Source organism: Macaca nemestrina, chromosome 10, assembly GCF_043159975.1.
Source record: "Macaca nemestrina isolate mMacNem1 chromosome 10, mMacNem.hap1, whole genome shotgun sequence".
Taxonomy (NCBI): domain Eukaryota; kingdom Metazoa; phylum Chordata; class Mammalia; order Primates; family Cercopithecidae; genus Macaca; species Macaca nemestrina.
Window position 1 is genome coordinate 36,609,071 of NC_092134.1, and position 26,926 is coordinate 36,635,996.

General features: G+C 38.5%; 1 protein-coding gene across 5 annotated transcripts in view; it reads right to left on the bottom strand.

The window, feature by feature from the left end:
* The window catches only part of LOC105483784 (cilia and flagella associated protein 54), a 383,346-nt gene that overhangs the window by 329,980 nt on the left and 26,440 nt on the right, over positions 1-26,926 (bottom strand). For 4 of the 5 annotated variants that reach the window (XR_011608938.1, XM_071071285.1, XM_071071284.1 and 1 more), the window contains exons 6-14: positions 24,037-24,180; positions 21,024-21,137; positions 20,800-20,901; positions 15,568-15,766; positions 8,527-8,708; positions 8,274-8,439; positions 6,942-7,027; positions 3,995-4,129; positions 1,491-1,641 (exon numbers count right to left, since the gene is read on the bottom strand). Coding sequence is in view for 4 of the 5 variants with exons in the window: in XM_071071285.1 (XP_070927386.1) it covers positions 1,491-1,641; positions 3,995-4,129; positions 6,942-7,027; positions 8,274-8,439; positions 8,527-8,708; positions 15,568-15,766; positions 20,800-20,901; positions 21,024-21,137; positions 24,037-24,180 (1,279 nt within the window). In the remaining variant the exon portion in view is untranslated. The remainder of the gene's footprint in view (positions 1-1,490; positions 1,642-3,994; positions 4,130-6,941; positions 7,028-8,273; positions 8,440-8,526; positions 8,709-15,567; positions 15,767-20,799; positions 20,902-21,023; positions 21,138-24,036; positions 24,181-26,926) is intronic. The other variant, XM_071071286.1, reaches the window with a different exon arrangement.

Sequence of the window (26,926 nt, forward strand, 5' to 3'; positions counted from 1 at the left end):
CAATAACTTTATTACGGAGTCCTCCAGATGTCATACATGCTCTATAAGTGGGGTGAAACAGCAAAGTAAATACCCTCTATGGAGCCCTCCACATTAATCCCCACTCCATTAAATACAGTACAGGGCTGCAACCAGAGGCAGAACAAAGAACAAGGAGGTCAGAGCAGAAGGCCATCCTTTGAGAGAAGACATCTCCTGAATGGAGAAGAGAATGAAGGAGAAGAAAAAGGCGTTGAGACAGGAAGAATGGGGGCTGGGGGACTAGGAAATGAAAGCAAAAAGAGAAAGATGATAAGGATAAGAAGAGAGAAAGTGGAGAAGAAACAATAAATGAAGAAAGAATTTTAAGAGGAAGGAATTAGAAAAAAGAAAATAAAAAAGGAGATAGAAAGTAGAATGACACTGATCCATTCAACAAGTACCTACTTGATCTCCTACACTGTGTCAGATGATGTGGTGAGTGCCAAGAATGAGACAGTGTCCAAAACAGAATCTTCCTTCAAGCATTCACTCTTATGGGAAATGGAAGGGGAGGAAAACAAAGGAAGATAAAAGAGAAGAGAGGTGGCCAGGTGCGGTGGCTCACATCTGCAATCCCAAACCTTTGGGAGGCCAGGGCAGGTGGATCACTTGAGGTCAGAAGTTTGAAAGCAGTGTGGCCAACATAGTGAAACCCTGTCTCTACTAAAAATACAAAAATTAGCCAGGCATGATGGCGGGCACCTGTAATCCCAGCTACTCGGGAGGCTGAGGTGGGAGAATCGCTTGAACCTGGGAGGTGGAGCTTGCAGTGAGCTGAGATTGTGCCACTGCACTCCAGCCTGGGTGACAGAGCAAAACTCCATCTCAAAAAAAAAAAAAAAAAAAGAGAGAGAAAGGAAAAAAAGAAAGAAAGAGAGGGGAGTAAAGGGGAGTAGGTAGCAATTAGGAACAGAGAAAAGGAGAGAAAAGGAATATGAGAAGACAAAAAGGGTTTGTGTTTTTTTTTCTGAGACGGAGTTTCACTCTTGTTGCCCAGGCTGGAGTGCAATGGCACGATCTCGGCTCACCGCAACCTCCGCCTCCCAGGTTCAAGCAATTCTCCTGCCTCAGCCTCCCTAGTAGCTGGGATTATAAGCATGTGCCACCACGCCCAGCTAATTTTGTATTTTTAGTAGAGAAGGGGTTTCTCCATGTTGGTCAGGCTGGTCTTGAACTCCCGACCTCAGGTAATCCGCCTGCCTCAGCCTACCAAAGTGCTGGGATTACAGGCGTGAGCCACCGCGCCCGGCAACAAAAAGGGTTTTGTCCCTCATTGAACCAGAGAGCATGAAACCTTCCTAACATCCACTGGATGAAACTATATTATTATCTATCTCTAATTATAAATCCTCAATGAAGCATAACATTAAAGTGCCTAGTTTCCATTAGTAGAAGTTATCCTGTATTTGGTATCATACCTATATATATGGTATTTACATATGTATACAATTTTTCAGCCAACATTTTACCTAGAGATTGTTTAAATTTTCTTCCTGGGCTTCCTAAAGATTCCAATATTTCACTTAACCGTAATGTGACTTCTGCCACTATCACAATGTCAATGTCTTCCATTTTATAGCAGTGAATTACTTCATTTATCTGCCACAGAAGATAAATCCACTAAAAAGAGAAAATACTCAGCAAAATCAATTAAGAGTATATAAAACTGTACAAATAGTCACATTTTTCAAAACTTATACTTCCTTGAAAAAAAACAATGTTCTAATCATATGGAAATATTACACAGGTACCCCTCTTTATTAATGTCTTAATTATAAATAAAACTCAGTAATCCTTTTAAAATGATATTTAGTAATCAATCTGTTTATGTAAATTCATAAAGTAGATTCATTTAAGTTTGGAGTCTGCACATCTATAGCCATCATGGGAAATTTATGATCTGTTATTTGTACGTATCAGTGAATAGTATCTGTATCCTCAAAAGTTCTCACTGTCCATTCAAAGCAGCTATTATGATTACTATCAACATCCTCCTTATGAGTGAGGGGGAAGTAGGTGTTTCAGGCTCCACATCAGGTGCCTTAGATTGTCTTTCATGGCCGGGCATGGTGGCTCACGCCTGTAATCCCAGCACTTTGAGAGGCTGAGGCGGGTGGATCACTTGAGGTCAGGAATTCGAGATGAGCCTGGTCTATATGGTGAAACCCGTCTCTATTAAAAATACAAAAAGTAGCCAGCGTGGTGGCGCACACCTGTAATCCCAGCTACTCTGAAGGCTGAGGCAGGAGAATCGCTTGAACCCAAGAGGTGGAGATTGCAGTGGGCGAGGATCGTGCCTCTGCACTCCAGCCTGGGTGAAACAGCGAGTCTCTGTCTCGAAACAAAAAAAGAGAGAGAGAGAAAGAAATTGTCTTTCATGCCTGTATCCCCAAAGCTTAGCACATAAAACCAACTATCACATTTTGGGACCTGAGATGATAAAATGGTATTTATGTACTCACATTATTACTTAACAGAGTACATGACAAAAATCACACCTATGCATACTAATGTAGCTAATCTTATGCAGCTTCCAAATTACCAAAGCTATGATATTTGTAATTACTAAAATCTTTTCTCCTAAGTTTCCAGGTAATAATATTCAAATGCACACCCTTCTCCCTCCTATAAAGTAGCTCTTTTAAATAGTCTAAATATATTATTGCAGGACGGAGAAAACCTGACACTCTTACTTCTCTGTATTCTCTATTATTAATCTTCTTTTTGAATTTAACCAAGGTTATATGACCTCAGATACACTACATTTATTTTTTATTTTTATTTATTTATTTTTTTGAGACGGAGTTTCACTCTGTTGTCCAGGCTGGAATGCAATGGGGTGATCTCAGCTCACTGCAACCTCCGCCTCCTGGGTTCAAGCAATCCTCCTGCCTCAGCCTCCCGAGTAGCTGGGAATGCAGGCACACACCAACATGTCTGGCTAATTTTTGTATTTTTAGTAGAAACAGGGTTTCACCATGTTGACCAGGCTGGTCTCGAACTCCTGACCTCAGGTGATCCACCTGCCTCGGTCTCCCAAAGTTCTGGGATTACAGGTATGAGCCCCTGCGCCTGGCCCATACTATATTTATTCTTCACTTAAAAGCTTGAGGCCAGGCACAGGGGCTCGCACTTGTAATCCCAGCACTTTGGGAGACCAAAGCAGGTAGATCACGAGGTCAGGAGTTCAAGACCAGCCTGGCCAAGATAGTGAAACCCCATCTCTACTAAAAATACAAAAATTAGCCGGCCATAGTGGTGGATGCTCGTAATCTCAGCTACTCCAGAGGCTGAGGCAGAAGAATTGCTTGAACCTGGGAGGCAGAGGTTGCAGTTAGCCAAAATTGTGCCACTGCACTCCAGCCTGCGTGACAGCGCAAGACTCCATCTAAAAAAAAAAAAAGAAAATGAAAAAAAGCCTGAAAAGACCAAGCGTGGTGGCTCATATCTATAATAATCCAAACACTTTAGGAGGCTGAGATGAGCAGATTGCTTGAACCTGGGACTTTGTGACCAGCCTGGGCAACATGGTAAAACCCCATATCCACAAAAAAATAAAACAAAATTGCTGGGCATGGTGGTGTATGCCTGTAGCCCCAGCCACTAGGGAGGCTGAGCTGGGGAGGATCACTTGAGCCCAGGAGGCAGAGGTCGCAGTGAGCCGAGATCACGCCACTGTACTACTCCAGCCTCCAGGACAGAGCAAGACTCTGCCAAAAAAAAAAAAAAAAAAAAAGGCCTGAAACACCTCTTCACACCTCACAACAAACAAAATTAGAACAGGAGTGCAGGGAACACACATTAAAATAAAGGGTCACTCAGCACTAGAAAGAATATCTTCTTTATATATGTATATATGCAAATGAAAGTCATTAACCAGGTGAAAAATAGGAAAAAATTAGATTTGAAATGTGTATGGCAACTTGAATTAGCAATAGCAAAAAACATGTGAAAGGAAATGCAAAAGGAATACTTTGTTTGTACTGATTTTCTGGGTGAATTTTACATAGTCATTTCTGGATATATTGAGCCGCTGAATTCCTAATTTGCATTTCTGCCATAGGAACATTATCGTGTCCACAACAATTTCTTTATCAGGTTGAACATCCTAAAAACAAAAGTGAGAAGGTAAATGAGTAGGAATAATAAAATATATGTATATAACATTTACTGTGTGCCGAGCAACACTCTAAGAGCTTTACAAATACTAACACATTGAATCTTCATAATGACCCTATGAGAGGAGTCCTAGTGTGATCCTCCCCATTTTATAGAGGAGCAAACTGAAACACAAGGAGATTAAGTGATTTTCCCCAACAAGAAATGACTTAAAGAGTGGCAGATGGGAGGGATTCAAAACTAAGTAGTCTAGCTCCAGAGTCTTCACTCTTTTATTTTTTGAAACAGGGCCTCACTCTGTCGCTCAGGCTGGAGCGCAGTGGCACGATCTTGGCTCGCAACCTCAGCTCACTGTAACCTCCGCATCCCAGCAGGTTCAAGTGATTCTCGTGCCTCAGCTTCCCAAGTAGCTAGGAATACAGGTGCGCACCACCACACCCAGATCATTTTTGTATTTTTACTAGATACAGCATTTCACCATGTTGGCCAGGCTGGTCTCAAACTCCTGGCCTTAAGTGATCTACCCACCTTGCCCACCCAAAGTGCTGGGATTACAGTGTAAGCCACCATGTCCCACCTAGATCCCTCACTCTTAATGAATGCTCTATGCTCTTCTGCCTCTCTAAAAGGAAAAGTCCCAAACACTTTTAGGCAAGTTTGCAAACCAATTACTCCCATCCGACTGTGAAATTTACATATACTTTTCTCTTTTTAAAATTATTGCATTAAAATAATAAGGAATTGTATGGGCGCGGTGACTCAGACCTGTAATCCCAGCACTTTGGGAGGCCAAGGCAGGTGGATTACATGAGGTCAGGAGTTCAAGACTCCTGACCAGTTCAAGACTGGCAAGCCGGGCAAACATGGCGAACCCCCATCTCTACTAAAAATATAAAAAGTAGTTGGGCATGTTGTCGTGTGCCTGTAGTCCCAGCTACTTGGGAGGCTGAGGCACGAGAATCACTTGAACCCAGGAGGCAGAGGTTGTGGTGAGCCAAAATTGTACCATTGTACTCCAGCTTGGGCGACAGAGCAAGACTCTGTCTCAAAAATAATAATAATAATAAGGAATTGGAGCAGGGGTAGATGAACTAGTAACTAGAGAAGCAACGGGGAATTGGGAAAGTGTAGAGACAAGAAGGAAAGGGAAAAGCTGAACAGAACCTCACACTGAGTGTCAATTGATGAGCCAGAATGAGTATGTCTTCTCTCATCCAAGCTACTTGCCTTTTTGCAAAAGAAAATTGTTACTCATTATAGTTAAACTAGAAAAATAATGAGTTTATGATTAAAACATACCAAACCTGGAGCTCTCTGAGGCTGCTCTAAGACCTAATTTGCATATGTAGCACCTTCCTACAATGTTTGGGAATACGACAGATATCAATAAATGTTTATTGAATTGAATTAAATTGAATTGAATTGAATTGAATTGAATTGAACTAAGACATATATCATTTTAACAAAACAGATAAATGAAGGCCAGGCACAGTGGCTCACACACCTGTAATCCCAGCATGTTGGGAGGCTGAGGTGGGCAGATCACCTGAGGTCAGGATTTTGAGACCAGCCGTCCAACATGGTGAAACCCCATCTCTACTAAAAATACAAAAACTAGCTGGGCAAGGTGGCGCACACCTGTAATCCCAGCTACTCGGAAGGCTGAGGCAGAAGAATCGCTTGAAACTGGGAGGCAGAGGTTGGAGTGAGCTGAGATCGCACCACTGCACTCCAGCATGGGTGACAGAGTAAGACTTTGTCTCAAAAAAAAAGAAAAGAAAAAGAAAAACGGATAAAGGAAAGTTCCCTACCTTTTTAAGCCTTGATCTCTATTTTATGGTTAGCTCTCCCACTGTAATAATGTATTTACTGCCAAACGCCTTTCTTTCAAAAATTAAATACCTGTCATAGGTTATAACTTATCCTGACAAACCCAGAAGAAATGAAAAATATTAGAAAGCAGAACTTCTCAAGTCCCTTACTGTGCTTCACTTACCTGGGCAAAAGTTAATACAGTACTCTATAATTGTGGTTTACATACTTTTCAAAAATGACAATATAACCAAATTTTCAAATGAAATTTCATCAGAATACCAGTGTTATATACAAAAGTAACAAAAACAGATTAGGGAGCTACTACTCAAAGCTAGGCTTCTCCATTATCCTCAGCAAACTAACACAGGAACAGAAAACCAAATACCACATGTTCTCACTTACAAGTAGGAGGTGCAGCAAACCACCATGGCACACGTTTACCTATGTAAGAAACCTGCATGTCCTGCACATGTACCCCAACTTAAAATAAAAATTAAAAACAAATAAATTAATTTTAAAAACACACAAAGTTAGGCTTCTGAGGATCCCTGAAATTTGTTTAATAACCACTGCTATATTATAGTAGTTTTACCTGAACATTTGTACCCTCAGATAGGTCATTTTTTAAATACTGGCCATTGTGTGGAAAGTGACTTCCAATAATAACAAGGCTTTGTACTCATGGACTGAAAGCAGTATTTCATTAAACATATTAACTCTTCTTAAAAACCACTGCCTCCTTTCCTTCACTATTAGAAACACAGCCTGAGAATTTCCCAAAAAGGAACAGACACTCAAAATGACAACAATAATAAAACGAAACTTAAAACTACAACTCAGAATCTAACTTAATCCTATATTCTAAAGATTAAACAAAATAAAATTTTAGCAAGGCGTAATTGCTGTGATATTTTAATTCTGGCCTTAAGTTAGGCACAAAAACCTACTTCCACACTAATAAAAATTATTTAAAATAGCTGTTTCACCTGGGGAGCAGTGCAGACACAGAAATACAAGGTTGCTGCCAAATGGAAAATATCCTCTGAATATCCACAATTCTTCAAACAAGTATCTAAATTCATAAAGTAGAGGAAAATGAAACAAAAAATCACTTCCAAAATTTCAAATAGAAAAGGCACAGAAACACAAATTGCTACAAAAATGACACAAATGATAGGCAGGCAAATATCATGTCAATAAGACAAATTAAATACTTCTATATGAAAACTAATCTTGACTGGGAGCAGTGGCTTATGCCTGTAATCCCAGTACTTTGGGAGGCTGAGGCAGACGGATCACTTGAGGTCAGGAGTTTGAGACCAGCCTGGCCGACACAGTGAAACCCTGTCTCTACTAAAAATACAAAAATTAGCTGGGCATGGTGGCAAGCCACTGTAATCCCAGCTACTCAGGACACTGAGGCAGGAGAACCCAGGAGGCAGAAGTTACAGTGAGCCAAGATCGTGCCACTGCACTTCAGCCTGGGCAACAGAGTGAGACTCTGTCTCAAAAAAAAAAAAAAAAAACAGAAAAGAAAACTAATCTTAGTGGCTCTAATCCAATAAAAATAGACCATTATTATCATAAATCCAACATTTGTATGCTATGTCCAAAAAGAAACTGAAGAGGCTTATAATATTAAAATGCATACAAAATAAGGTAGTTGAAAGAAAAATAATAAAAACATTGATTCAGAAATCAGTAGAAGGCATATATATCATTACTTGGTACAAATTACTTACTGCAACTGATAAGCCATACAATACTTTAAGAACATGACAAAACATTAAAAAGCTGGAATTAAATAGTTCTCTTTGGTGTAAAAAGTAGACACTGCAGATTTTCAATTACACACAAAATAACTTTTAGGATTTGAAAAGTCCTAGAATGGCAAACACTGCAGGCTGGAAAGAGACAGGAGATTACCAAACCTTCCCTTCCTAACATCAGTTCCTAACATGAACTGATGACTTTGTCCTCTGATTCATTGCCTTATGGGCCTCCCTCTTATCCAACTAAGCCAGAAGGTAAATAGAACCTCATTCCCCTACTCAAAACTGTCACTCAGAATATAATCTAGCATCCTTACAAAACCCAGGAACCACATCATCTAGCACCCAGCTACTTCTCTAGCCTTGTCACCTACCACACTCGGTCACACATGCCCCCATGCCATTCCTGCAATCACCAAACACACTCTTGTCTCAGGGCCTTTGTATCTCTTGCTCCCTCCGCCTTCAATATTCTTTCTCTCACCACATCTATAAAAGAGCATATTTCGCCAAACTAAATTTTTGAACGGACAAATAAATACTCACCATGAACAGCAATTTTTTTTAAATAAATTTGAACCGACTGTCCTTCTTTATAGTTTTCCAAAGGAAAGATCAAACCTTTGTTTCTCTTTACATTAATTAGTGGTTCCATTGCAATTAGAAGAGTTAAATCCTTCTCTGCTTTCTTTGACTCTGGATCATCCTGCCTCTTGGAGAAGTATATCCCACACATTAATTAGTAATTGGATGTCATTTTAACAAAACAAAACCAGGAGGATGATTTTGCATATATTACCTGGAGAAAATAAATAATATGTGCAGCAGAAGATTCAAATAAACTCCACTCCTCATAGGTAAAAGCTAATTTTATAAATTTCACAGCAGCATCCACAGAAATAACATTTTTTCTTTCTATCATAAGTTCCAGAAGAGATGTTTTTGGAAAATCAAGCATTCCATCTGCACCAATATTTGACACTAGGAAAGGAAGAAGAGAGTTTTGAATATCATTCATGCAAATAAATATTCATTAAATATTCACTATACACACTTCCAGGCACCAGGAAAACACAATCCCTGCTTTCATAGGATTTATGTTCTAGTGGGGGAAACAAGAAATCTTAGTGGCCAAATACAGGGTAGTGCTTTGGGGACAAATAGGAAGGGCATCCAACAGATCTAGAGAAGGAGGGCAGTTAGGGAAGGATACTCACGGGAAAAAGAATGGAATCTCAAACACAGAATGAGCAAGAGTTCCTAGATACAGACTGGAAACTTGGGAAAGAGATCTAAAACGGGGACAGAGCTTTTAGAGTCATCATTACATATCCGCAGTAAATAGTAGATTCAGCCATGGATCATGTTGCCTTGCACAGAATAACAAGAAACAGCAACATTTAAGAGAAGAGCAGAGGGAATAAAGGCTGCAAAGGTGAGTGTTTAGAGAGAAAGGAGTATTCAACAGTAACACATACATACAGAAAGTAAAGAAGAAAAGGACTACCAGGCTTATTGGCATGCACCTATAGTCTCTGTTACGCAGAAGGCTGAAGTAGGAGGACAACTTCAGCTCAGGAGTTCGAGTCCTGCCTGAGAAATACAGCAAGATCCTGCCTCTTAAAAAAAAGAAAAAAGAAAAGAAAAGTAACTGAAAGTGACCCCTGGATTGAGCAATGTCCATGACATTCTTAGTAGAATGCTAGGGTCTACCTAATGTATAAGAAGAAAGAAAATACTTAGGAACAATGAAAACAGATGATTCCTTCAATAAATCTGGCTGTGCCAAGAAGAAGACGTATAGGGAGGAAGTTGACAGAAAACACGGAAGCCCAGGCACAGTGGCTTATGTCTGTAATCCCAGCACTTTGGGAGGCCAAGGCAGGTGGATCCCTTAAACCAGGAGTTTGAGACCAGCCTGGGCAACACGGAGTAACCCCGACTCTACGAAAAGTACAAAAATTAGCCAGGTATGGTGGCACATGCCTGTATTCACAGCTACTCAGGAGGCTGAGGTGGGAGGATCGCTAGAGCCCAGGAGGTCCAGACTACAGTAAGCCATGATCACACCATTGCACTCCAGTCTGGGTGACAGAGTGAGACCCTGTCTCAAAAAAAAAAAAAAAAAAACAACGACATGGTATAATGGGACCACTTGGACACTTACAGGGATTAGGCTTAATGACACAAAGAGAAACATCCTCTCCATCTAAACCAGAGATGGTGGAAAAGGATCGATACGCATGAGGGTAAATTTGGGGGTTTGAGTGAAGAAAGTCAAGGAAATTCTTATCTAAAAACTTGTATTTTTCTTGGGAAGAAAAGAGCCCAAACCATGGCACCAGAGGTTCCCTGCATTCAGATGGGCATTTGCACACACATGTGCACCCGCATGCGCACACACACACACTAAACTCACCTAAAGGCATAGGAGCTAACTCAAGGCTTTTCTCCCTCCTCTCAGGTGGACACTGAAGCCAAGTCAGCTAACTGTTCCAAGAAGGAAAGCTCATGGGAAAAAAAATTAAAAGCAAAAACACCTTGAAAGAAAAACCACAAATGAAGCATCCTTTACCACAAGAAGCAGGAAAATGGAACAGCACAAACAAGAACTTAAGTGAAAATGTTATCTCAGAAAAATAAAAGACGATATTAGAAACATGAGGCAAAAACAACTGCTGTGAAAAAGAACCAAGTGGATTCAAGGTATAAAGTATATCATCGTTGACGGTTGGGCGCGATGGCTCACGCCTGTAATCCCAGCACTTTGGGAGGCCAAGGCAGCCAGATGACCTGAGGTCAGGAGTTTGAGACCAGCCTGGCCAACATGGTGGAACCCCATCTCTACTAAAAACACAAAAAATTGGCCTGGCGTGGTGGCGCATACCTGTAGTCCCAACTACTCGGTAGGCTGAGGCAGAAGAATCACTTGAACCCAGGAGGTGGAGCCTGCAATGAGCTGAGATGCTGTGCCACTGCACTCCAGCCCAGGCAACAGAGCAAGACTCTGTCTCAAACAAACAACAAAAATAACAAAAAAGTATATCATTGTTGAAACAAATAATTAAATAGGTAAACAGAAGAGTAGAACAGAGAGAATCAAAGATCAAATTCCTGACCTGAAAAATCAGATAGAGAAAGCTTCCCAGAAGGCAACAGAATAAAGACATAAAAAGAATAAAATAAATAAGACATAGAGGATGAACCTCTATCCTGTTAACATCTGTCTAATGGCATTTTCAATGCCTTGAAGGATTTTTTTAAATAATGAATATAAGGAAAGAAATTTAAAAGTAACATGAAAAAATGAAAGAAAGATATAAGACCTCAAAGTATCTGCTGCATTACTAAACCCACCCCTAGATCCAGTAGAATAAAATGTAAGAATGTCATAAGAAAGCGAAAATTGTAAAAGATACATCTATAAAACAAGAAGATTTAAACTGACATTAGACTTCTCAACAGAAACACTACATATACAAGACAATTAAGAAATAGCATCGAAATCTTAAAGAAACTTGTAAATAAACTATTATATCCATCCAAACTACTTCAAAATTCTTAGAGTTTGTATTTGAGCAAAAAGAAATGAATTTAGACAGAAGCAATGAAAAATGGGAAGTAATGATGAGGAGGAAAAAAATCTTAATAAAGGTATTTTCTGTCTTAAAAGCAATGACCAGGACTTGTATTCAGAACATAAAAAGAGCTCTCATAACTCAAGAGAAATAACTAACAATGCAATGAGAAAGTAAACAAAAGACACTAGAGAAAGAGTATACAGATGGCAAATAAACACATGAAAAACTGTTTAACATCTTTAGCCATTAGGGAAATGCAAATTAAAATCACAGTGGGATATTACTACATACCTATCAGAATGGCTAAAATAAAAAACTAATGATACACCAAATTCTGTCAAGGATTTTCTGAAACTGGATCATTCACACATTGCTGGTGGAAATATAGCAGAGTCACCCTGGAGAATAGTATGAGAGTTTCTCACAAAACTAAATACTAATTTATCATGCATCTGAACCACCAATTGCACTGTTGAACGTTTTATTCCAGAGAAATGAAAACTTACCTTCACACAAAAACTTGTACTCAACTGTTCATAGCAGCTTTATTTCTAATAGCCAAAAACTGGAAATAATTCAAAAGTCCTTCAAAGGGTAAGTGGTTAAACAAACTGTGGTGTGTCCATACCATAAAATAATACTCAGCAGTAACAAGTGAACCTTTTTTTTTTCTTTTTGAGACAGAGTCTTGTTTTGTCACCCAGGCTGGAGTGCAGTCGTGGTGATGTGATCTCCAGTCACTGCAACCTGCGACTCCTGGGTTCAAATGATTCTCTTGCCTCAGCCTCCCAAGTAGCTGGGACTACAGGCACAGGCCATGACGCCTGGCTAATTTATTTTTAGTAGAGACAGAGTTTCACCATGTTAGCCAGGCTGGTCTCGAACTCCTGGGCTCAAGGGATCAGCCCGTCTTGGCCTCCCAAAGGGCTAAGGTTACAGGCATGAGCCACTGTGCCCGTCCAAGTGAACTATTAATATACACAACCTGGATACATCTCAAGAGAATTATGCTGAGTGAAAAAACAGACAACACACATACGGCCACCTAATTTATGACTAAGGGATACTGCAGCCAATGAAAGGAAGTTATCTTCAATAAATGGTGCTCTGTCAACTGAATATACATATAGAAGTACATAAATCTTGATCTCTACTTCGTATCAACAAAAAAGATCTGATTTCTAATTAAAGACCTCATGTGAGGGGTAAAACAATAAAATTTATGGAAGAAAACATATGAGAATATATTTACATTGGGGTAGCTGAGACTTCTTAACCACGACACACAAAGGATCAACTATATAGGATATATTGATAAATTGGACTACATTAAAATTAAGAATTTCTGTTCCCCAATGGATATCATTAAGAGAATGAAAAGACAAGCCGCCAAGTAAGAAATGATATTTACAATACATGTATTCAGTAAAGGACTTATATCCAGAATATATAAAGAATTCCTACAAATCGACAGAAAAAAGGACAAAAGGTTAAAATAGGCACCTCACAAAATAGGATATCCAATAGTGAAAAAAGTGTATGAAAAGATGTCTAACTTTATCAGTAATCAGAGAAATGTAAGTCTATACTGCAACACCACTGAATTCACACCAAAATGGACAAAATGTGAAAGACAGAAAATACTGTCAGAGAGATTTTGGAGTAATGGAACCCTCATAAAATGTTAATGGGTGTGCAAACTAAAAAAACCACTTTGTAAAACAGTATCTGATGAAGCAAAATAGGAATATCCCATGCTCTTGCAATTCCACACTAACAGAAATGCATAGCAGATGTTTAACATATTTCTCTGAGTAATTTATAAAATAAAAAGATGAAAACTATCCATAGGGATAGAGAAGACCTAACCACATGATTTACTAGCTTAACTTAATCAACATATATATAAAGCAATGCACCCAACAACAACAAAAAAATACATAGTCTTTCAAGTACACACAGACTATTTACCATAGCTGGTCATTTGCCAGGCCATCAAGACTATCTTAACAAATGTTCACATTTCCAAATAATACATAATATGCTCTCTGACCATAGTATAATTAACAAAGAAATCAGTAACCAAAAGATAGTTAGAAAATCTCCCATATTTTGATTCAGAACCCATATATCAAAGAATAAATCATGTTGCATATTAGAAAATATTCTTAACCAAATAGTAATAAAGATATGATATATCAGGACTTCAGATACATAGCTAAAGCTGAATTTAGAATAAATGTCTTAATATGCATTTAATGCAAATAATAACAAATCCTAAAAATCAATGATCTAAGCTTCCAAGGCAGTAAGTTTTTTAAATCAGTAAAGCAAACCCAAGAAAGTACAATAAAGGAAGTAATGAAGAGCAAAAATCAATAATATGGAAAATGGACATACAATAGGGAAGATCAACAAGGTCAAATATTGTTTCTTTGCAAAGACTAATGAAATTGGTGAACCCTTGGTAATAAGAGAGAAGGCAAACTGATCAGTTACAGTGAAAAAAAGGACATCAAACAGATTCTACAGACATTAAAAAGATCATGATGAGATACTGGAAATCCTTAATGAAAATTTTAAGGCTGGGCGCAGTGGCTCACACATGTAATCCCAGCACTTTGGGAGGCCAAGGCAGTTGGAACACCTGGGGTCAGAAGTTTGAGACCAGCCTAGCCAACATGGCGAAACTCCATCTCTACTAAAAATACAAAATTAGCCAAGCGTGGTGGTGGCACATGCCTGCAATCCCAGCTACTTGGGAGGCTGAGGCAGGAGAATCACTTGAACTGGGGAGGTGGAGGTTGCAGTGAGCAGAGATCATGCCATTATACTCTAGCCTGGGCAACAAGAGCAAAACTCTGTCTCAAAAAATAAATTAATTAATTAATTAATTTAAATATTAGATAAAACAGAAAATTTTCAAGGAAAATACAATTTACCAAAGAGACAGATTTTTTTTAAAAGAATGAAAAGAAAATCTGAAAAATTTTATATCTATGGAGGAAACTGAATTCATCATTTAAAATATTCCCATACAAAAAATTCCAGGTACAGATGGCTGCACCAGAAAATTCAACCAAACATATAGGAAGAAATAACACCAATATGACACAAAACATTTACAGATAATGGAGAAAGAGGGCATACTTCTCAACTCATTTTACGAGGCTAATATGACCTTGTGATCAAAACCTAAAAAGAACATTACAAGAAAGAAAAGTCTGTCCCATCAACAGAGAAGCAAAAATATTAAACATTACCAAACAAATCAAGCAATGTATAAAAAGGCTAATCCTTACCTCCAAATTAGGTTTATTCCAAAAACAGGATGGTTAAAAATTAGAGAAACAATCCATATAATCGACCACATTAATACAAATAAATGAGAAAGCCATTTGATCAACTCAGTAAATCTCAATAAATTCAGAGAAAGCTTTTGCTAAAATTAAACTATTCAAGATTTAAAAAAAAAAAAAAAACAGCAAACCAGGAATAAAAGAAACATCTGTGATCTGCAAAAGGGTATCTATAATAATTATTCAGTAGATATCTCAAATAATGGCAAAATGTTGAAAGCTTTCCAACTGAGGAAAAAATTGAGACAAGCGAGTCTGCTATCACCACTTCTTTCCATGTGTTATTGGAAATCCTCGACAGTGCAATCATCAAGAAATGCAAGAAAAGAGAAATTAAAAGATTAAGGACTGGACAGAAATAAGCCATTCATAGATGATTGTATATACAAAAAAAGTCCCTCCAAAATCTACTAATACATTATTTGAAATATCAATTGACCTTAGCAAGGTTGCTGAATTCAAGATCAATATAAATTATATCAGCTGGGCACAGTGGCTCACACCTGTAATTCCAGCACTTTAGGAGGCTGAGATGGGTGGACTGCTTGTGCCCAGGAGTTCGAGACCAGACTGGGAAACATGGTGAGACCCCATCTCTACAAAAAATACAAAAATTAGCCAGGTATGGTGGCATATACCTGCAGTCCCAGCTACTTGGGAGGCTAAGAAGGGAGGATCACTTGAGCCCAGGAAGTTGAGGCTGCAGTGAGTCATGATCATACCACTGCACTCCAGCATGGGTGACAAAGAGAGACTTTATCTCAAAAACAACCAACCAATCAAACCAAAATAAAATAATATAAATTTTATCAGTTTCCCATGTATGGACTATCATGCTAAAATTTTTGTTACTCATGTCTATCATTCTATCATAAAACAATATCTTAACATCTTATTTACTTATCAAAAGTTCTCTTCCTGCCATAAACAATTCTGAGACAACATCATGAATCTCTACTTCATCTGTAACAATGGGTCCAGTTTGCAGTATTCGCCTGTTTGAATCAGAAAGAGCTTCCAAGACAGCCAGAAACCGGGATGCAGTGCTATCAAACATCTCATCCAATAGCCGCTCTGTGACAGTACGTGGCCATGATAACTGAAATTGAGAAAAAAAAGTTCAGTCCATTTGTTAAAGCTATTATATTGTGGGCGCAGTGGCTCATGCCTATAATCCCAACACTTTTGGAGGCCAAGGCAGGAGGATTGCTTGACCCAAGGAGTTCGAGACCACCTGGGCAACACAGTGAGACCTCCATTTCAACAAAAATTTAAAAATTGGCCAGGCATGTTGGAATGTGCTTGTAGTCCTAGCTACTTGGGAGGCTGAGGTGGGAGGATCACCTGAGCCCAGGGAGGTAGAGGCTGCAGTGAGCTAAGGTCATGCAACTGCACTCCAGCCTGGGTGACAGAGTGAGACCCTCAGGGGAAAAAAAAGACAAAAAACCCTGTTATAAGGCAAAGAAAAGTAAGGCATGCTTAATCAATGCTAAAACAGAGAGCAGTTGGTCTAACAACAAGCAGGTAACAAAAGATACCTGCTTTTATGTTTTCATTTTTTGAGATGTCACTCCAGATTTCATTAGAGATATCATGCTGCCATTACATCAAAGACTTTGTTGTTTCTTCATATGCTTGTGTTTCCAAGGCAGCATTAAAAGGTTGTTTATTATGGTTTGCTTATTAAGCGAGCATAAATCTTCATATGCTTTATAGTATCTTCATTATAGCCTTAGGAACTGATATTCAAACTTTGGTTACCTAAGAATCACTCAGGGGTGCTTTGTAGATTCAAGACCAAATTTCCAGAGATTTTGTGTGTCTGGACACTTTTAATAAGCACCACAGGATATTCTCATGCAGAAGGTCCTCAAGCCAAAAGTTGAAGCAATATTTAGCAGTATAAATAACAAGGTTTGTGGTAATTAACTCTCAGAAAGAATTGATCAGCTTTATGCTAACAGGCTAGTGACTGTTTAGAACCTGTGTGGGTTCCCAGTCATTATGCTTTGTACTGGCCCCAAATGACTGCACTTCCTGCACATGCTTCCTGCCACACTTCATTCTTCTCTCCAACAAATGACCTGTTCTCTGCATTTAGTTTGCCAGCAAATAAGAACTGTAGTTCTAGTTGACTTTTCTAGAATCCTTATCCAGCTAGAAGATATCCTCATAATTCCCTTGCTTTTATTTCTCTTATTAAGGCAAAGTCAGAAAGACAGAAAAACAAAAGCAGGGATAAAGTTCGCTTGAACTACTTTCCTGCAAACACTAGCTTCCCTACTCATAAGCTTCTGTACCTTTTCAATCCATAGGCCAACTGATATGTTAAAAGCTTCAACAAGAGACGGGGCACAGTGGCTCACGCCTGTAATCCCAGCACTTTGGGAAGCCGAGGTGGGTGGATCACGAGGTCAGGAGTTCGAGACCAGCCTGGCCAACATAGTGAAACCCTGTCTCTACTAAAAATACAAAAATTAGCCAGACACGGTGGTGTGCACCTGTAGTCCCAGCTATTTGGGAGGCTGAAGCAGAAGAATTGCCTGTCCCAGGAGGTGGAGGTTGCCGTGAGCCAAGATCATGCCACTGCACTCCAGCCTAGGTGACAGAGTGAGACTCCGTCTCAAAAAAACTTCAAAAAAATTTGAACTTCATGCCCTGCCTTCTCTTTTCTTATAGAGGTAAGAGTTTTTCCTAAGATTTTTATTTAGGTTAAAACAGAGCTTTTAAAAATACATATTGAAACAGCATAATCAACTTTACGAATAATCAGAAGTATTCAAAATGAAATGGTAAAACCCAAGTGAATAAAACAATGAAATTACTTACAAAATTTCATAGAAAAACTAGCAAAAAGAATGGAATATTTATCAGAGCTGCAAATAAAATATTAAGTAAAAGATTTTGAAATATAAATATTTAAAAGATCTATAAAAAAGAATTAAAGCTGAAGCAATAAGGAAAACAATGGATTGTCAAGTATAAAAAGCAAAATAATAATGTCTATAAAAATAATGAGTTCATTCAAGTATATTTTGAAAATTAAAATCCCTAGTAGATAAATGGTCAAAGACTGTGAAAAATAATTCACACAATGAAAGAAAAGCTGGCTCAAAAAAACAAAGTTAAAATGGCAAGCCATCTTATGAAAACTGAATTAGCAAAGAAAAATAAAATAAAACAAATAATAATATAAAAATAATAACAGCTTGTGGTAAAATAATTGGTACTTGCAAGTTGTCACCTTGAAAATAGGAATACTCGTTTTGGAAATCAAGTTGGCAATATATATCAAGGGAAATAAAATGTTTATGTCCTTCGATTCTATAATCCTACACCTGGAATTTTATCCACAGGAAATAAAAGAAAGAAAAAAAATAAGCATGTCTGAAGATGTGGATGATGTCAATACTTAAAATAGCAAAAAAATTTGAAAGAACTAAAATAATAATGACAAAATAGACAAATTATGACACATATACTGCATAGGATATATTATTATTTAAAATGTCAGGATGAATGAAAATCTGAATGGCACAATTGTACAGTCTGGTTCCATCTCTAAATCTATGGTCTCCATGACATCTACTCTAGGAGATGTATTATGTTAATTTCCCAACATCACGTGTCTATTCCTACCTAGTCAAGCTCTATTTATCACTGACCCCCAGCAAATTTTGCCTACTCTGGCTTCTAAGTTATGACCATGCTCTGACCCTTCATTTGGAATGTTTATCTCTATTCTCCCTGTCTAGCCAAATTCTGTCCATTATTCCAAGGCCCTTCAAAAAGCCAGGGCTGCAATTTAGTATTTCTATATTCCACTATAGTTGAAACCACAGTAGACACTCAATACATGGTTGTTGAAGTAATAAATAATAAATAAACAATAATAGCTAATATTTACTGAGGACCTACTTACTATCTGCCGGGAACATTCTAAGGGCTTTACATGTAACTCATTTCATCCTCACCATTATCATTATTTATTTATTAATATTTATCACAAGCTATAATTATTTTATTTATTTTTTATGATGTAATTCTCCACTAGAATGTAATCTTCATCTACTTGTTCACATAGCAGGTACTTAAAAATATTTATTGAATAAATCACTAACTAATCAATCATTAGGAGTCTGAATTAGTAGTCCTTTAAAAAAATATTTTGAGAGTCAAAATGATTTACTGTGAGTTAACAACTTACATACAAACCCAGAAATGTTTCAGAAAATATGTTTAATGCATATTGAAATTAATTTATTTGGTAGAAACATAATAAAATTATTTCATACACAGAAAACAGGACATTCTGCAAAATATGCCAAGGTAATATAGGATGATATTATGAAAAGAATGTGTTGACTAGTCTCTGAAACAACTACTCACTAAACAATTACAATTTTTTCTTTAAAAAAAAAATCACCAGAACTTTTCATTCAACAATTATCTTAAGGGAAATCAGATATAACTTAGTTTTTAATGTAATTTTATCTGGAATTTTAAACATTTTTCTTTGAAAATGTATTTAGTTTTGCTACCAGGATAACTAAGTCCTAATAATATTCTAAGTAACAACAGTCTTGCAACTTTGGGTATTTAAATTTGCTTGCGCAGAGAAAAAAAAATGCTGGAGAGAAAAAAAAAATTGTTCCCGGCCTCTTACAAAGACTATAGCACCGCTACTTAATCCCAGATGCAGGCAGCTTAAAAGCTTATCCGAGGAATTGCCTATAATTTAATTAATTACTCACCATTTAATAGACTGTTGGTTAGTAAGGGATACATCTTAAAAGGGATGTATAAAATGTACCTGCGGGCTCAGTAGTCAATATTGTCACACTAAGTAGCAATGGAAAGGTACCATGTCCAAAAACCATTTGTATTTAAATATAATAATTCATTTAAAAGAAAGAAAAAGGATTACTCCTAAATGTGTTCAGAAGAAATGAAGAAAGAGAGTAGCAGTGATTGGAGTAGCGGCCAAGCACTGGACTTAAGAGATGCAGGTGCTGGTTCTGGTTCTGCCAGCGGCTGCCTTTGTGATCTTGAGCCAGTCATTTAAATACTGCAGGTTTTATTTTCCCATCTGTAATATAAAATGACTGAACCAGATGATTTCCCAAATCCTTTCCAGGTTCTGAGATTTGATACACCTCCTCTGTAAGAAACTGTTCATCTCCTTCACCATAGATTCATTTTCAATCCCTACACGGAAGCTCGCAGAAGAGGGTATATATCCATCTAGAACAGTCAGGGAGAGCTTCAAAACGATATAGAACTGGGCCCTGGGGGATATTAAGAGTCAGGAAGGCAAAGGGAAGAAGAAAAAAAAGACAAGGGGAACAAAAAGGGCTGAGGGCCCCACAGGCCTGACGTTGCCTACTCCCTGCCCTATGATCATCTTTACTAGTGTTTGCTTGTGGTTGGGAGAGGCTGTGTGGCTGGTTACAACATATGAGAAGAACAGACTCATGTCACTTCTATGCTGAGCATCACTAGATGTGCAAGTTCCCCAGAGCTCTCTTTTATCCCCTCTGGCCAAATGACTAGCAATGTTTGAAACGAAGGCTGCTCTTCAGCCTGGCCCTGAGCAGCTTTTGTAAGGCAGAGCCCCTGATAACTAAAATAACATATGACTCCAGTAGACAATAAATTGTTTTAAGCCACCTGAGGTATGGGGGTTGTTTGTTGCTACTGGATAACCTAGCTCCTGAACATTCCCAAGGGTGAAACCTAAGGCTGATGAGAAAAGGTGCCTCCATCTTCTCTGCAGCTCAAAGCCTGCTCGCCTGCTCAGCTCACCCTAAGCGGTCAAAGACAAAGGCATGCGCAGAACCACTCAGAGGCCTATTCATTTGCAAGAGCCAGTTCATTGAAATCTTTCACTGGCTCCTCTTCAGCCTCTTGTCCTTTAAGCTTGCAAAACTGGGATTGTGCTAAGACACAAAAGCTTTGAGAAAGAGATGAAGTGAGGCTATGTGCAAACTAGAAAAACACTCTTCTATTTACCCATTGAGGCAGAGAACTGGGGGCAGAATTTAATGAGTGACTAGGCTTGAAAGACATCGGAGCATAATACAAATACACTGCAAAAAGAGTCTTAAAGAGAGAAGATATGTTTAGACTTACAGTTTGTACTTCCCTTAGGTTAATTCTTATCTTGGGTCTAAAGACAGCTTTGTTTTTTCTTCTAGATTCAAAGACTCCTCTTTTGAAGATCATCACTGCCATCTGCCTCAAAAAGCAGAATTATACATGAAATAACAATGAGATGTACTTCCCAACTACTAATATTAAGTATTTAATCAGCTGTAGATGTGGTAAATTTCTTTTATTTCATGAAATTTTTATACCTTTATTGTGGCCTCTCTAAAATATCTTCGCGATTCTTCCTGGGATTTTGAGGAACTCATTAATTCCAGTTGCCTTAACTCATCAATTTTAGCCAAAGCACGCCGAGCAAATGCCTACATGCGATTAAAATAAATTTAATTCATAAATCAGAATATAGTGATTAAAATGTATAAAGACAATATGTTTTGTTCTCCTAGGCATTCGATTTAATCCGTGAATTAAGCTCTAAGTTAATGCTGACTCCTTTTATCTAGTCTATCATTTTCTTTAAGAACCATTAAACTCTCCAATAAATGGTGAGATAAGGTAACTTCATGAATTATGAAATTTTAAAAAGGAAAGCTGAAATATGACTTCAACAGTAGCTCCATACAGACTATCGCTTCTCAGCATTTGGCACTGCATGTCCTCACGTGTGCGCACACACACACGCGCGCGCGCGTGCGCGTCCTCAGTTGCTCTTCTCAAATCCCAACCTTCCTATCGTGACACGCTGTATTATCTACCTAACTGTTCACATTGACCACCAAACTGTGACTTCCTGAAAGGATCTTACTCATTTTTGTGTCTCCAGTACGCAGCACACTGTGTTTAATAAATATCTGAAGGAAGGAAGAAGGGAGGCTTTCTTATTTAATCATATCACCATTATTATAATCCTCTAGAGATAACAAATGAGTTCAAGGGAGTTATTAAGAACTCAATAACAAGAGTTCATGTCCCTTATTTCACCATCTCTTTGAAATATTTCATTCACCATTTGTAATTTTTAATGAAGATGCTTCTAGACCAACCACAATATTAACATATATGAAGGGTTACATTTTCCAATAAAGAAAAATCCCAAATGGGATCAAATGGCCAAAACGCTATAAAAGTTTCATTCCTTAATAATCTTAATAGCTACAGAACAAAATATGCCACCACTAGTACACTGAAGTTAACTATATATATATATATAGCTGGGATTATAGGCATGAGCCACCATGCCCAGCCTGAAGTATATATATATATATATGATGAGTTGTCTTTCTGGAATCTATCTTGAGCTATACAAGTAACCCATGAAGGTTGAATTAGGCTGTTCCTCTGCCTATGTGCCACCAGCATCTAACCCTTCAGAATTAGTTCAGGCAGGAAAAACTAAATGGAACTGTGAATTGGCCAGATGATTTATTTATGGTTGTTAACAAGATATGAACAGGCATGTGCACAGCCATGAAGGCAGTCCTACACAAGACTTCCAGCCAAAGAGGTTGACTAGAGCAGAAGTCCAGCTTATGCCCCACATACCAAACCATGCACCCTCATGCAGGAACGTGTTGGCCCAAATGAAGGGGTGCTTATTTCTCATTCTCACCAAGGCCCCATCCACTGACCAAGCCAGGTATCATGTAATGTAGAGAAGGTGCCTTTTTCAGATTTACACTGGGGAGCTCTACAGGCCAATAGAAGCTCTGGAGTATATATATATATATATATATATACACACACACACACACACACACATATATATAAATTTTATATATATATATAATTTTTTTTTGAGATGGAGTTTCACTCTTGTTGCCCAGGCTGGAGTGCAATGGTGCGATCTCAGCTCACTGCAACTTCAGCCTCCCGGGTTCCTGCCTCAGCCTCTTGAGTAGCTGGGACTACAGGCACACACCACCATGCCTGACTAATTTTTGTATTTTTAGTAGAGACAAGGTTTTGCCATGCTGGCCAAGCTGGTCTTGAACTCCTGACCTCAGGTGATCCACCCGCCTTAGCCTCCCAAAGTGCTGGGATTACAGGCATGAGCCACCATGCCCAGCCTGAAGTTAAGTTATATTTCAAGTACTCAATCAAAAAGATATGAAAGAAGGAAAAACAAAAAAATAGAGTGTATTAAATGGTCGTTAGAAGGTGTATTCAATTAGCTGGGGATAGTGGTGTGCATCTGCAGTCTCAGCTACTTCAGAGACTAAGACTGCAGTGAGCCGTGATCAGACCACTATACTTCAGCCTGGGCAACAGAGCAAGACTCTGTCTTAAAAAAGAAAGAAAAAAAACAAAAGAAAAAGAAAGTGTATTAAATGGTGGTTAGCAGAGAAAAGCAAGACAAGAGTGTACTAAGTCATAAGGAACACAAAACTAAACGAGGAGGGAAGGCGGCTTGTGTCCAAGAGCAAAATGAGGATGGAAAGACAGCAGACAGAAATTTTTGAGATCTATTGCACAGCATGGTGATCATAGTTAACAACAATGTATTGCATATTTCAAAATTGCTAATGAATAGATTTTAAGTGTTCTCACTACAAGAAAAAGGCATGTAAGAAGATGAATATGTTAATGAGCTTAATATAATCATTCCACAGTGTATACATCCAACAAAACATCACATTGTACCTCCTAAGTATATACAATTATTATTTGTCATTTAAAAATAAAAATCTTAATTTAAAAAAATCCAAAAATCTTACTCAGAAAAGGAGCAAAAGAAGGTGAAAGTGAATAGAGAATAAAGGAGAGACCAGAAAGGAGGGCGAGAGAAACAGAATGGAAAAGCCAAACAAATTTGTGCAAATAAAGCCTTGAACTTTTGTCTTTGCTTCATTTCAATTCTTTGGTTGCGTTTTGTTTTTCCCCTTGCAGACATCTAAGGAAGAAAACGCTGGATACGCTCTATTTTAAAATATTGGGCCTGGGCATGGTGGCTCACACCTGTAATTATGAGAGGCCAAGGCAGGCAGATCACCTGAGGTCAGGAGTTCAAGATCAGCCTGGCCAACGTGGAAAAACCCTGTCTCTACTAAAAATACAAAAATTAGCTGGGCATGGGTGGCACATGCCTGTAATTTCAGCTACTCAGGAGGCTGAGGCAGGAGAATCGCTTGAACATGGGAGGCAGATGTTGCAGTGAGCCAAGATTACGTCACTGCACTCCAGCCTGGGCAACAGAGCGAGATTCCATCTCAAAAAAAAAAAAAAAAAAAAAATCCGACTCCTCAGAGTTAAAAAGCAGCATACCTCTCCATGAATTCCGGCTTGGCAGTCATAGCAGCACTGGCAAACAGCTGTGTAGAGAGTAGTGCGCCATGTCAAGTACCTGAGCGACAGGAGCGGGACCAAGGACTCCATACACATGCTGGCCCACAGGAGATACTCTAAGGCCTGCAAAATAAAGGGCACCATTGGATTTGTTTTCATTTTAAGCTAATAATGATAATTGTATTAAATATAATCAAATTCTAAGTTGTGAGCACAAGTTGCTGATTACTTACACCAAAAATACCATAAATAACATGTCAAGAAGAAACAAGCATTTAAAAAGTAAAAGATAATTTAAAGAACTCAAAATTTCAAGCCATTTTGGAAGACATTCTAAAATGTCTTTTTGTTTGTTTGTTTTTAGAGAGTCTTGCTCTGTCACCCAGGCTGGAGTGCAATGGCACAATTGCAGCTTACTGCAACCTCCGCCTCCTAGGTTCAATTGATTCTCATGCCTCAGCCTCCTAAGTAACTGGAACTACAGGTGTGCACCACCACACCCGGCTAATTTTCTATTTTAGTAGAGAGGAGGTTTTATCATGTTGACCACTCTGGTCTTGAACTCCTGACCTCAAGTGATCCACCTGCCTAGGCCTCCCAAAGTGCTGGAATGACAGGCATGAGCCACTGCACCCGGCCTATCTTGTCTTCTTAGAAGCTTCTCCGCTCTTTTTTATTAATATTTATCATGTCAACAGTAGTCTAGGAATTAACTCCAATGATACAATTGTTATTTGTTAGCGTGGAACCAGTACATTATTCTGAAGATTAGCTGGTATAGGGGGTAAGGAAAATGAAAAAGGCTTACAGCCTGGGGCCTGCGGTGCTTAGTAGAAATGGTCCAAGATTAGAATCAAATAAACCGGAATTTCAGTCCCAATTTTACCACCTAGTGACTGGATCATTTTACCTCTTTAGGGCTCAATTTTCTCATCTGTAAAATGGGTATTTTTTCACATCACAATAGTGTTGTTACGGAGAAAGAGATAATGTACATGACATGCTAGGAAAATACTTACACAATCTAAAATAAAATCCACCTTAATATACCTCCAGTGCATTAGTCCTCATCATGCCTTCCAGCACAGCACAAGGCAGTCCAAAACTCACTTCTAAATTACAGCCATCCAGAAATCTAAAAACACTTATGCAGCCTGCCCTTTCCCTCGGCTCTCTCATCCAGGGTAAATATCCCCAAGTACTTCCATCCCTCACGGAACTGCACTGCCCTTCTCCACCATGATTGGCCTTCTGTGGCTTTGCCCCAGGTTGCCAGCATCCTTTCAGGGTGTATGGCTAGACCACAGTACAGTGAATGCTCTCAGTCCCTGGCTATGGACACTGTACCTCTTCTAAATTAGACTGAGGTTGATTCATTGCTGTTTTTGTTGTTGCTGCCATTGTTATTGTTGTGAACTTTGTGAACTGATACGAAATTAATCATATCACCAGAAACCCTTGAATTTTCTCACATTTGCTGCTCCCTAACAATCTCTATTTCAGATTTTTGCATTTGGATTGTTGTGGTTTGGGTTGGGTGGTATATGATTAAGCCATGCCTAAATTTCCCCTTTAAATTCACATCTTTCTAAAATCCTTCAGGACTCCTGGTATTAGAAATGTCACATTTCAAAACAAAAATAGCTCCAGTTAACAATTGTTCACATTGTATTTGATTTGTTTATGGAAAATCAAAGTTTTTTGTGCCAGAAGGGATCTTAAAAGTAACCTAGCTTGACTCCATGAGGCTAAACTCATTCTAAGCAAAAGAGCTGGGGCTGAAACTCAGGTCTTTGAACTCCCCAGTGCAGTGTTCTTTCCACTACACAGAGGAGCCTTGACAAAGGGGAGAAGCTCACCATAAACCACATAGGGTTATGAAAAACTATCTTTCAAGTTTAAACAGGAAAAGCCATTTTCAAAATATGACTCAATTTGTAGCATTTTTTTCTTACCCTTAAAAGCTTCAAATAATTGTTTCTATTAATTAAAAAAAATTAAAAGGATACATCAGGACTATTCTCTTCACGGGAAAAAAAAAAAAAAAAAAACTTTGAAAAGTCAAATGATATCCATATCCAAAACAGGGCCCCAGTAAGAGCATGTTGCAGGTGTTCAGCAGGAAACATACACACGATTAATCAGCTCAGCCACAGGATGGCGCTGCAGCCTCATTTATATCAGTTTACACCATTTAAAGAAAATGACAAGCAATTTCAAAGTTGGGACTTAAAGTTTATGTAATGGTATGTGAAATAATTTGACAGTAATTGTTCAAGCCACATACATTGTCAAACTACTTCAGTTTCATAGTAAAATGAAACAGAAATCAATCGTTTCTTAGAATGAACAGATTCTAGATGTATTCTTTAATGTTTGCTGAGTACTATATTACAGTTTTAAGTGCCACCAAAGAAACTACTCCATAAACAAAAGCAAAATGGTCGTATGTCCTCAGGGAAAGAGGTTTCAGAAGTCTGACCACCCTCTATTCCCTAAGCTTATGCTGGTGACCTGCTGCAGCACTAGGGAAGAGCCCCTGGTTAGTTCTCGCTTTCAGGATGTCGTTAGGAAGACAGGGTTATATCAGAAAACATCAATCCCTTCTCTGCAGCTTCTCCGTTTGAGTAAGTAAACCAAAATAGAATGGGTCATGATGGGATTCCATTTAGTCAACAGACGTGCATTATTCTAACGGTACAGGGTGACATTGCCCCTGGTCTCAGTACATCTCTGACTAGATGTGTGACCCTCAGCAAAGTAACTTTTCCCAGCCTCAGCTCGCTTATCTATTCCATAAGATAGAGGTAATGGCCAGGCGCGAAGGCTCACACCTGTAATCCCAGCACTTTGGGAGGCTGAGGTGGGC